At 48.5% G+C, this 12,922-nt stretch overlaps 1 protein-coding gene across 1 annotated transcript in view; it reads left to right on the plus strand.

Annotated features, from left to right (window-relative positions):
* Positions 1 to 12,922, plus strand: part of LOC149351200 (beta-alanine transporter-like) — a 77,956-nt gene that overhangs the window by 38,123 nt on the left and 26,911 nt on the right. The window contains exons 7-10 of the mRNA XM_089576985.1: positions 455 to 582; positions 9,074 to 9,285; positions 10,685 to 10,866; positions 11,501 to 11,655. Of these exons, the coding sequence (XP_089433111.1) occupies positions 455 to 582; positions 9,074 to 9,285; positions 10,685 to 10,866; positions 11,501 to 11,655 (677 nt within the window). The remainder of the gene's footprint in view (positions 1 to 454; positions 583 to 9,073; positions 9,286 to 10,684; positions 10,867 to 11,500; positions 11,656 to 12,922) is intronic.

Raw genomic sequence — 12,922 nt, forward strand, 5'->3', positions numbered from 1 at the left:
AACTATTGTTCTAGCCTTCACGTACAGCCTTTGTCAAAAATATTTGCTAAAGAGGCTTCATGAAAGCACCCTTAGTACTGAAGCTCTTCATTGAAGGCTTAAACCCCTTGACTGAAGCGGTTCGAGAGAGTTCCACAGCACGTCTTAGAAGTTCTAAGACCTGCTGTACACCTGCTTGTACCTTGGGAGTTCTCAGGTGAGGAGGAGAGTTCCTTTCGCCTTGGATAGATTTCGAATGCTGCCGACGCAAAGGGCGCCAAACTGCATGGCCCAGAAGCACACCCCATGGACAATAGTTCTGTAGAACAAATCGTAGCTGCATTTTAGTCAACAATATCATTATTTCGAGTCGAAATCTGGTTTGGAGTGGGTTAGGTTGGTCTGCTGCGGCAGCTAACAGCAGCAGTTTTTGTTGTGTGATCCTCTGGGCGCTGTCCCATTGCTTTGTCCACAGCTGCGCACATCGCTGACGCGGATGAGTGGATGCGGCCGGAGCGCCAGCGTCGCGAGCCTGCAGTACCCCGCGCGGCTGCCCTGGGCCCAGTCGGCGCGCCGGAGAGCGGTCGTCGTGCTCGTCGTCGGGTAGGCGTGGCACTGGGCTCCGCACACGCTTCTCTGGCGTCCGTGCAGGAGCGGCTTCTCTTCGACGCGACCCTCGATGCGGCCGGGCGTGAGGAGTGGTGGCGACAGCGCGACGGGCGTTGAGATGCAAAGAAAAACACATTGGGCCGGGAGAAGAATGGAGAGTAGTGAACGGGAGGACAGCGCTGACTGACAGCTGCGCCTTTGTCGCCGTCGCGCTGTCGCCACCATGGATCTCTGCCAACTTGACCATTTTTTATCGCAGTTGGGTGGGATGTATTGCGATCACTTATGAAGCTGACGTTTAGAAGCTCAGAAATCCTAGAAGCACACAGCGTCTTTCTAATTTTTGTTCTCTATTTTTACGCATAGAATGAAATGATAGAGACGTTCAATCCATGAAAAAAAAAATGGCAAGGCAGTTGCCAGGGATATTTTTGGTTCTTATCGTAAGAAACTATTTACGTGACAAATGGTTGCATGATAAGACGGAACGTTTTAAATAGAATTATGAGGGCTAAGGAGACGCCACTGCTGTGTCAATGAAAACCCTGTGTGCCCATTCGGAAAATAATCTAATTTCGGGAGGAAAGAGATTGGAAACTAAAATGCATCAAAATGATTCGCACACGACGTCTTTGGTCAGCTGGAACTCAAACACGACGGCAACAACCGCCACAGTGGCGCAGTGGAATACAGCTGGTGAGTATGAGGAAGCGGGATCCAATCCAACCTCCCCACCCGGGTGGCAGCCCACTTGCGCGATTCCAGTGCACGTAAAAAAAAAAAAAAAATCCCAGGTGGTCGCAAATTAATGCGGCGCCAACCATTAAGGTGACTCCTCACCCGCTCCCTTCAACCCCCTCCCCCACCCTGAAAAAAAAAAAAAACCTTGTCCTGCCGCGCTTCAGGGGTCCACAGTGAATGAGGCAGTTACTGCATCTGCACTTTCCCTTTGCTTACAACGGCCCCACCCGCGTTTCTACATCGGCAACTGGTGGAAAGTAAATTTGAATAAAATGCGCACCAGTATCATATGACACCATGGCGCTCAGTAAAAATCCAACTTCGCATTTGAATGTGTATTCGACGACCTGTTATTGGAGAGCTGCTCAGCGTGTACATACGAGGTCTGTGATAAATGTACCGTATTTTCAGGTGTATAAGACGCGGCTTTTTTTCGAAAATTTTGCTGGTGCGTCCTATACAAGGGTGCGTCTTATATGCGAATTTTTCATCTTTTTTTGCGCGTTCATCGATTACTCCAGTTCATGCTCAAGCTTTTTTCACCTAAAAAATATCACTACCAATAACGCGGTTGTAACACGGTTAATACTTCAATACCGGGACCGCCGTGCGCGACATTCTAGGTGATCTATATTATGAAACGGCGGGGATGACGACTTCCGGGATCACAAACGCGCGGCTGTTTCGGAGGCCCCAAGCAAAAGTAATGAGAAGCGCCAAAAGATGGTGACAATCGCGCTTCTCGCCATTGTCAAGACAAGCCGGCGTTCTTTTTTAGTCACCCTTTGCAACTTTTTTTTGCTCCGTGTACGTAGTGCATGTTTAAGCCGAGTTGCTTCCAGAAATGGGTGAACCTTTTGATAGCGCATCTGAAGATGAAGACTTCGAAGGTTTCAAGTAGAATAAAATGTTATGGACATATGGGGAGCTGTATCGTTTTTCCGTTCTTTTTTGCTAGAACGTGGACGAGTATGGCATGAGTGTTGCCTTTTTCGATCACTTAGCGTTGCTTAAGAATTGCTCACAGGTACGGTGCATTTCGCGATAGTCGCGCAAGCGTATTTAATTAAGCCTCACTGGCCTAACTGGGTAAACTGGGGTGCGTCTTATACACGGGTGCGTCTTATATACGAACTTTTCCAGTGACAGCTTGCATAGATGGCAAGTGCGTCTTATACAAGGGTGCGTCTTATACACCGGAAAATACGGTAAGAAGACGAATCCCATAGCGTTCAATCTGGCGACACTGCGGCGTTCTTCTTGCAGGTGGTTAGAAGCAACGCTGTGCAGTCAAGTTTTGTTTCGGTTTTATGGGTTTTAACGTCCCAAAGCGACTCAGGCTGTGAGGGACGCCGTAGTGGAGGGCTCCGGATAATTCGACCACCTGGGGTTCTTTAACGTGCACTGACATCTCACGGTACACGAGCATTCAGCATTTTGCCTCCATCGAAATGCGACTCCCGCGGCCAGAATCGAACCCGCATCTTTCGAATCAGCAGCCGAGCATCATGACCACTGAGCCACTGCGGCGGTTTAAGTCTTGTATCCGGAGACAATACGAGTTAAATTTTTGCAAAACTTCAACACGCCTTAGGAAGTACTACTTTGTCAAGAGCCCGGGCTTTTAGATGGTTCAAAGCATTTTCACGACGCCAAGAATCCGTCGAAGATCACCCTTGGTCAGGAGGGACACCAAAGTCAAGAAGAGACAAAAATATGAAACGAATCAGACAACTCTTGCGATCTGCACGTCAGTTATCCGCCAGATTGATTGCAGATGAGGTACGTTTGAACAACGCAACCGCTCATCGAACTGTGACCAATTAAAAGGTGATAACAAAAAAGGCTGAGGCTTAACTTGGTTAAGCCTGGAGAATGCGAAACATCATCGTGTCGCGTAATTTGGAGGCGCACAACCACAGCGACGGCGCGAGGTGGACCCCCGTTTCTCCACTGTCGTGACGTCATCATGTCACGTAGTGTGACGTCGTGTATCACGTGATTTGGAGGCGCACAACCACAGCAACGGCGCGAGGTGGGCCCCCGTTTCTCCACTGTCGTGACGTCATCGTGTCACGTGATGTGACGTCATGTATCACGTGATTTGGAGGCGCATAACCACGGTGAAGGGCTGAAGTGGTAGCTAAAGTAGTATGCTTCGCATAAAAATACTGTAAATATGGTCCCAAAAAACTTCTTTTCATCACAGGAGGAATGAAGTGTGTTAAACATCTGGGAATGATGACCCAGATTTTCTCACAGATGTCGTTACGAGTCATGAAACATGGATATCTGAGAACGATCCAGAAACAAAATTCCCAATTGAGCAATGTGCACTGCAAATTCACCGCTGCCGACAAAAACATCAAACTCGCTTTTAACGCAGCGCTCCAGGTCCCGTGCCGCAGAGAAGGCAGTGTGGTCGTCGGCATCGTTAGCAAAAAATCCCGATGGAAGCAAGGAATTGATACAACTGAGCAGAGAAGAACAGTGGGTTAGTTTGGGTATCAATCGAACCCGCGACCTTCGCATTGCCAGACGGGCACATTACCCATAGGCCACGAAGGCTCTTCCTTTATTGCATGGAAATACGACAGCACTGAGAGGCTTCTAGCCATACTTAACCAGGCGGCATCCCGCAAACACTTCACATGCAGTCACACCAGCATCCTGCAATCACTCTGCTCGAGCATCAAAATTCCGGGAGTCAGGCACATGTATCGAGCAAAGGCAGCAAAACAAGAGGTCGATCTTGCGCAGCATATACACCCGCACCAAAGCACACGGCTCTCTTAAAAGAGATTTCGATGAACGAGGCGGCTGCGTGGCGATCTATCATGCGGCCACAGGTAAACAGTCCAGTGAGCTCAAAAAAATGACATGGAACCTTAAAACCTTTCATTGTTGGCAAAAAACTTATAGCATAGGGCGTGATCTCAATCTTTATTGAGAGTCTGAAGACTTTCCCATAAAACACGGCATCACAACAAAACGCAAAGCAATAATCAACAGTCTCTAGCTGCTGACACAGGCGGTAGTTCACTGACCATGGCACAAACGTCTCCTTACCATGAAGCTACGCTTTGGGCAGGTAAGGTCGGCATGAAGTTTAAAAAGAAATTATACAGCGACACAGGAAATACAGCGGCACAGGAAATAATGTCTTGATCATAACATTTCTCATTTGTTATCTTGAGAGACAGTATTGGATGATAAGCAGTGTGTAACCCGAGATTCAGCGACCGCTATTAAATGATTTATGTTTTGCTGTCTATTGAGCCGCCGCGGTGGCTTAGTGGTTATGGCTCTCGGCTGCTGACCCGAAAGACGCGGGTTCTATCCTGGCCGCGGCGGTCGAATTTCGATGGAGGCGAAATTCTAGAGGCCCGTGCGCTGTGCGATGCCAGTGCACGTTGAAGAACCCCAGGTGGTCGAAATTTTCCTGAGCCCTTCACTACGGCTTTCCTCATAGCCTGAGTCGCTTTGGGACGTTAAACCCCAATAAACCAAACTATATGTAGAGGTAGAGAATATCAGACCGGCTGCATATCTGTAAAGTTCTAGAGCGCTGTTTTAGTGTTCCTCACATACTTGCTTTTCGATTAGCTCTTCTTTCCAGTCTGCTTCTCTGAGGAAATGGAATGTCTCGACAACTTCCTTAAAAAAAAAAAAAAAACTCACAAAGGCCCCACACGTTTGTGACGATTGGGCGAGAACAGAATGAGCAAATGGACACTTTATCATCTGTTAAGCACAGCTACTAGGAATGAACAGTTTGCCGTTAAAAAAAAAGTGTCTTGAAACAAGCTGATGTACAAACAAGTGCTGAAGACCAGCTCCACCAGACTCCAGAAGGAGAAACAAACTGTTTCGACGCATAGGCTTCCATTGAGAGCGGAACAGAAAAGTCGTAAAAATGATATGCATCACCTACACTTTTTTCCTTGCACAATGCAACCCTTGCATGACATATACAGGATGTTTCACCTAAGACTTTCTGCAATTTTTAAAAATAAGCTATTTGAACTAGATGCGCGCTTTTTCCGGCATAGCATTGCCAGCGGTGTAGTACATCATAATTCAGCTAATACGTGCTAACTAGCAGGCTGGTTAACCAATATTTAATAGTTAACTTTTAAACTTTTACCGTTGGGCTCCATAATTATTGAGATGCATGCAGCCCACCGTAAGTAATGTCCATATCCGTTTTTAGAATTTCGAGAACGCGATTATCCTCGGCGCTGTGGCCCAACAAATTTCGCCCACATCGCGCCAAAATACATGCGGTTTGAGAAGCTTGCAGGCAAAGCAGCCTCTGCAGTGAACCTAACTCGTCGAAACAGCCAAAATTTGTTGGGCCACAGCGCCGAGGATAATCGCGTTCTCGAAATTCTAAAAACGGATATGGACATTACTTACGGTGGGCTACATGCCTCTCAATAATTAAGGAGCCCAACGGTAATAGTTTAAAAGTTAACTATTAAATATTGGTTAACAAGCCTGCTAGTTAGCACGTCTTAGCTGCATTATGATGTACTACACCACTGACAATGCTATGCCAGAAAAAGCGCGCATCTAATTCAAATAGCTTATTTTTAAAAATTGCAGAAAGTCTTAGGTGAAACACCCTGTATAAGCTTCGAAGCCAATAAGATATTGCAAACTTGTGTTCGTGCAAATAGAAACAGCTCCGTGCCCATACAAGCCTGCGTTTATCGCCTAACTAATGAGGTCTGAGAATCCCAGTGACACTGCAAACACTTTTTCTTTCAGCATGGTATTTATTCCGCGCGTTTAAAGCGGGAAAAAGCTATATACATTATTTACTAAGTAATCAGCTTTTAGCCGAGCAAGTTTAATGAAAACACAACAACACACAACTAAAACACATGTCTTAACACAACTAAAATGGAGGCAAGGAGCAGACACCGCGCAGTGGTCGCTGAGCAGACACCACGCAGACACAATGCAGTGGTCATTGAAAAATATCGGCCTCACCCGGTAGCCATGCACTCTAGTTAATGTGCCAGCAGACACGTAGATCCTGTCTATTCGAGCATTCGGAGAGGATTTAAAATGCGTGAAATCTATACTGTCGCTTTTTAGTCCGCCAACGTCAACAAGGTTGTGTTCACAAACTTTGTCAGCGAGAACAGCAGAATTGAAGTCATAATGTCCGTGATACACTGATCGATCCTCATTTTTACAAACACAATTGAAATGTCCGGCAGGAAAGTTTCCCGATCCGTGCGCAGGAGGTTTGCCAATGACAGGAAAAACACTTTTCTATCTCGTTGCCTTACTGGTGCATGCACACAAATAACTCGCCATTGCTGACCCGAAATGGTGAAGTCTCAACCTTAGAGCCATCCCTCAGTATGGCTGCATTACGGCAGGTCGATAATATAGAGTGTATTATTAACAAGCAGCATGCAACCTCCATTCAAGGCATTTAGATGGCTTACAATAATATTAGGCTCAGGTAAAAACAGATCAAGAGCAGTTTCTGTCTCCTCATCGGTAGCTAGTCTTGTTTCCTGAATTGCAGCTACATTCACGCTACATCTTTCAAACAGATGGTTTGATTTGATTTGTTTTTTTCTTTATGATACAGAAATGGTACTGTCACCATTATTCCGTAAACCTGCAACGTTAAGGGTATATATATATATATACCCCGAAATTTTGTATGAGTAATTTAACTCCATCCCCTGGGGCGGGGAGAGCCGCCTGTGAATAAGTGGCCTTTAGGGTTGCTATTGCTCTCTTTTTGGATCCCATCGTTCCTTCGCTATCTGCCTCGGACACCTTGCACGCATCTCCGCTGACACCTGGCGCCTCATCTGCGGGACGCTTCAGAGGCGCGCTGGGTTCCATGGAGACCTCCGAGGTGGCTAAGGCTTCAGACCTTGCACGTTTGGAGCACCACATATCTTGCAGCTCGATAGCCGGCCGACAGCTTTTTGCGGAGGTCAGCAACTGACTGACGCCAGGCGCAGTGCACTGCACTCCACGGCGGTCTATCAAGAGAGCAACCTGGGCGAACATCCATCGCCTCCTCTGCAGCCTGTCGTGCTGGTGCCAGATCTTGCGCTCCCTCCCAGTAAAACGCGGCGGTCTAGCTAGCTCAAAGTCAAGTGCGCCATGCTCAAGCAGGCTAGAGTCTGGAGGCTTGGGCTCGGGAGGTTAAAAAGTGGCGGACTGATGTCTTGTGAATAGTAAACGGACATTTCTTCACGAGGAGTCGCGGTGCTAAGCTAATCGGAAGCGTCCACAACGTCCGAAATGCCCACGATGTGCTCTGACACTGCATCTTCTTCCTTGGCCCAGTGGCCTTGACGCAAACTGTCGGCATAGGTCATGACACAGCTTTCCATTTTGTGACCAAAGCGACGACAGTGGATGCATGCAGGCGTACAGCACTGCCACCTGACGGGTCCAACCCTTCTGCCCCGAAGACATAGCGGAGGCCTTCCCGGCATAACCTCCCAGGCTTGAATTCCAAATAAATTCAAGGTATGGGAAAAGTCCGAAGATGAAACCCCTTTCTTTAGCGGGATGGAAACCGCCATTTGCTTTTCCTATGTGTTCTATCCCCGGGCAGCGCCACTTTTCGCGCTCCACTGATTGCAGAGTGCCATACGGTTCAAAAGCTTCTGCAATTCGGTGATTCTTCATGTGGCGCAGGAGCCAGAGTAGCTTTGATTTGATGTTACGGGTCTCTGGATGCAATATCACGTGTTTGTGCCCTTTCAGCGCATCTCTACTAAGTCAACGAACTTCTGTTTCGATACACCATTCTCACAAATCGCCATCCGGGCATGGCTTCATGGGCGTCTGGAAATGGTTGCGGTTGCCCCCCCCCCCCCCCCCCCCCCACACACACACACCCTAGAATTACGGATATTATTTATGCACTAGTTCCTTTTTGGTGCTAACCTACCACCGCCCCCATCCTCGGACATCGGACATTTGGCAGTAATGAAGTTGTCCCAAAAGAATTTGTAACACAAGGAAAGACTGCATATCAGCACTTTTATCGTGATGTTTTTGAGAGCCTGCTAAACTGTGTTGCCCGCGGGCCAAGCGTCAAGCAGACCCGGGTGCAGCATAAAGACAATACGGGTTCTTGACTGTTTCGAGTGCGGAGTTTTTGACCTGGAAAAATGTCCCTGTTGTTCTCAGCCTCCTATCGGTATGACGTGATCCCGTCTGACTGCTTTGTGTTTGCCGCACTGAAACAACAGCTCAAACGGTATCTTTTAGGAATGACGGAAAACATAAAATAGGCTGTAAACGGCCAGCAGAACGCCATTCCGTTTTTCTGTGTTCCAGCACTCTGTGAAGAGTGGAAACACTGTAGTATGCGCTGTATTGCCTCCCAAGGGGGCTATTTTGAAGCAGACAAAGTTTATCTGTTGTTTGATTGTCCGCAAAGTTATTTACCAAAAAACGTCCTTTTACTTAATTTACAGACCTCATATGTTCATTATCTTGTGGTTCTGTACACTATACAGAACACTGCTTGACTGACATCACTGGGATAGTGGTAATAACAGTTGGATGTTTTGAAATCTCTGCTCTATTTTACACCCTTACTATTGCCAAAACTAAATAATCAAGTTACAATCACCAGCGCTGGGGTGTGGATGGTAGCGCGATCGAAAGTGCTCGTCACGCGGAGGTGCTTCTAGGGTCGGCTGGAGGGCGCCCTGCGAGCGTGTAGTTTCCTCGTCGTGCGCAGGCTTCTGACGGGCGTGGTGTCGCTCTCGCAAGCGTACCTGGCCATCAGCATGGCGGGCAACGCCTACCTGCACCTGCTGCTCATGTCGTGCGCCGAGCTGTCTGCCTGCGTTGCACCACTCGCGATGCTAGAGCGTGCCGGCTGTGGTCTGGTCGTCTTCTGCGGCTGCCTGGCCGGAGTCGTTGCCTGCATCGCGCACTTGGTGCTCGCCGGTACGGATGCCTCTCTCCTCTAGGCTGAATTAGGGCCTTATTACTCATCCCTTTACACACACGCACACACACAGACGCACACACACACGCGCGCGCACACACACACACACAAACACACACACGCACACGCGCGCGCGCACACACACACGCACACGCACACACACACACACGCGCGCACACACACGCACGCACGCACACGCACACGCACACGCACACACACACAAATAATGATCTGAAGGCCGTGTACGCATCTCACGTTTCATTTCTTAAAAAGATTTTATTGAAGATATTACCTTCCAAGTGCTTAAAAGATATCAACGAGACGTAAAAGTGTTCTTTCATGCTGGTTTCGTAAGGGGCAGTAGTGATCGTTGCTAGGGTGGTGCTATGGAAAAAAAAATGTCTTGGTTCAGATATGTAGACGCAGTGAAGGTAAAGATTAGGTTTTATTAAAAACTTCTGCAGGGCGCTACTGCTCAATAAGGCAAACATGAAGATACAAGGCTCCTTTTGAGTATGCAGGGCGTTTCAGCTAAGTTGGGCCCTGTTGAAAAAAAAAGTCACTGTGCTGTCTTAAGATTCACCTAGTAGAAAGGTGTAGGCAGTCGACTTGACCAGGTTAGCATATATTTTAAATGCGTATTTAACGTGCTAAGTAGCAAGGATAAATTAGTTAACTTTTCATCTCTAAATATTGCACAAAATTTTCAGTATAAAAGTAGTACAATATTTTGGGATTTCTGTTGTTTTCTTTAAAGTAACTTCAGCGAGATTCTTTCTATGAGCCGAAAATAAAATCTTCGACATTAACAAAAAAATCACGTGTTTTTGCGAGCCAGCGTCGCGATGTTAGCCCCCTCAAACGCAGCCTGATAGAAGGAGCCAGAGTACAAAAAGCCGCAATGAATAAAGAGGTCGCCGTTCGCAGCTCTGGTTCTGCGATGAGTGTGGGCATTTCGTTCTGTTATAATCATGACTTTGCTGTTTAGAAGCGTACAAGTTGGGCTGCAAGGTATTATCTATGCTCTACCATGAAACAACGGCGGTATGGCCTAGCTTCTGAGATCAGGGTGCGGAAGAGTACAAAAATATTCTCCTTAAACAAATTTCTGCGCTTACTGAAGCAGTGCGTCGATGATTTTGTTCCTCTCGGTGTGCCACTGTGCTTGGTAGTGACAATAAGGCACCGCAGAGTGTTAGCCCAACCCGCTCAGTTTAACGATTTACGCTACGACAGCGTAAACATTGCGCAATTTTTGTTTTTTGCCGCTAAACCGCTACGCGTACTTCAGCTCTTTCCTTTTGCGACACTCTGGCGCTATGCGTGAGGAGCGCCATCCGATGGATCTGCAGCGGTGTTCCGCGTGCGGATCGAGAGCGAAGACTGTTGCCCGCGCAGGGAGCCCTTGCCTGAGCCTGTGCTTGCTGGCAGTGGCCAAGGCGTCGGTGGGCAGCTCGCTGGCCGTGCTGCCGGCCTGGCTCTTCGAGGGTGCGCCCTGCTCCGGGCACGAACTGCTCGCGCAGCTAGCCCAGGCCGCCGAGCTTGCGGCCTTCCCCGTCGTGCCACTCCTTTTCCCCACGGTATGCACGGGCCGGTGTACTGCATGCAAGTTTGCGGACTTTCGTCACATGCTGGCCCACTGTGTCGCCTCAGTGGGACAGAAAAGCCCGCTCCCAATGCCGTCTAATTGAACCACGGCCACCAACGAGGAAGGTCATGCGTGAGGAACGCCCTCTTGGTGGGCGGGTAATGATCCGCGCTCAGATCGATCTCCGGTAGCTACTGAACCGTAATTCGGCCGCTGCGCTGCTGAAATATAACTGTTTGCACATTGCGGACGTCCGACGTAACGGTTGCTAAGTGTGGCAGAAGCAGTAACAAGTACAAACGTTATTACTGCCGATTTTTATGCGATTATCACCGCTTCGGAATCTAAAGGAGCATGTAGTACATACTTGGCGTTCGTGTGGGAACTTTCATGGCCGTTATTTCCAGCTAATCAGCAAGGATGAGTGAATGCTTTGGGTTGCTAGCTTGTTTGTAGTTCTTTCTGGGAGGCATATTTATTAACGATGAGACGGCATTCCTCTAACCGACACTTCGCCGCAATGTTTTGTGCGAGTGAAACGGCGGGACTTTCTCGAAAGAGACGCCTTGCCAGGAATGACCACGCCTGAGCGTTGCTAAATGGTAGTGCGCTTGCGCCCTGCGCAGGACAGCCCGGAGGCGACGCTCGGCGTGCTCAGCGCACTGCTGGCGTTTAGCTGCGCCCTTTCGGTGCTCGCCTGTGACACGAGACGAGTGCGGGGCCTCTGGTGCCTATGGCGCCCGCACAACATGTGGGCAGCCTGGTCCTGGGAAAGAAACAGGTAGGCAATCTTTAGTCGTCGCGCCTGTGTTGTAAACTACGAATGGCCTCTGCATGACAGCTGAAGTTAGCCTATCATATTGACTTCAAGCTTCAAAGCTTGCCACTTGTTTCATTGTTGTGCCGTTTCATTTTTAGCCGAGGCCGAGGATTTCAGTTCTTCCTAAACTCGCAAACGCCGGAAGTCGCGGCTGTCCCTCTTTCCTTGTGCTTACTTTACTGGTTCCAGACCCTCAAAACGCTTTCACAAAATGAATCACCTTTACTGCAAGACTGCACACTACGTTTAATTTGCCGTCTGTGATGAATTGAGGAAGTTTTAACTTCTAAGCTGCTACATAAACAGTTCGCCTGTGCTTCCTTTAGGCTTCTGATGACGCGTGTAATTGTGCCCCTGTAGGTGTGCATTAGGTATCTAGATCATGTTTATAAACGTAGGCAACCTTTTCAGCCGCGACTACGCGAAATATTAAAAAGATGTGCATGGCAGTAGGCTTTATTTTTTTTTTGGGGGGGGGGGGGGGGGTTAACGTCCCGAAGCAACTCAGGCTATGAAAGTAGTTCGGACGGCGCGAAAACAACAAAGACAAAGGAGACACGAACACAACAGGACGGGCGCCACTTTCGCTTTTACTTTCAAAATATGAACCAACTAGCCCAAATCAAAGTACTTCTTCAGGCTATGAGGGACACCGTAGTGAAGGGCTCCGGAAATTTCGACCACCTGGGGTTCTTTAACGTGCACTGACATCGCACAGTACACGGGCCTCTAGAGTTTCGCCTTCATAGAAATTCAGCCGCCGCAGCCGGGATTGAACCCACGTCTTTCGGGTCAGCAGCCGAGCGCCGTAACCACTGAGCCACCGCGGCGGGGAGTAGGCTTTATTCTAATTCGGAGTCTAGGTTGTCAGTCGACTGGCGTCTGTGACAAAGCACCAGCAGTATGCGACGCCACTTCACAGAATTGATGATGAAACATAGTGAGTAGATGACAGATGTACGGCAACACCCAAATCGAGCGGTACTTTGCGTGCGAGCGTGCGTGTGCTTCTGCAGATGCGTCGAGCTGCGCCCTTGATCCGCTTGCAGAACTTTACAGCCCACCGGGTTTCAGCGCCCGCTTTGTGCCTTCTTGTTCTTCTTGCGCTGCTTTTCTATCAACTCGCCCAGCTTTCCGCATTAATTCAGATAATTTTTTTTTTGTGGCACACTCAGCAGTCCTGAGAGGCGGTCGGTCTTAGCTGCACCTTCTGAACGCTGAAATATAT

Source organism: Amblyomma mixtum, chromosome 3, assembly GCF_055824585.1.
Source record: "Amblyomma mixtum isolate Tamu chromosome 3, ASM5582458v1, whole genome shotgun sequence".
NCBI lineage: Eukaryota > Metazoa > Arthropoda > Arachnida > Ixodida > Ixodidae > Amblyomma > Amblyomma mixtum.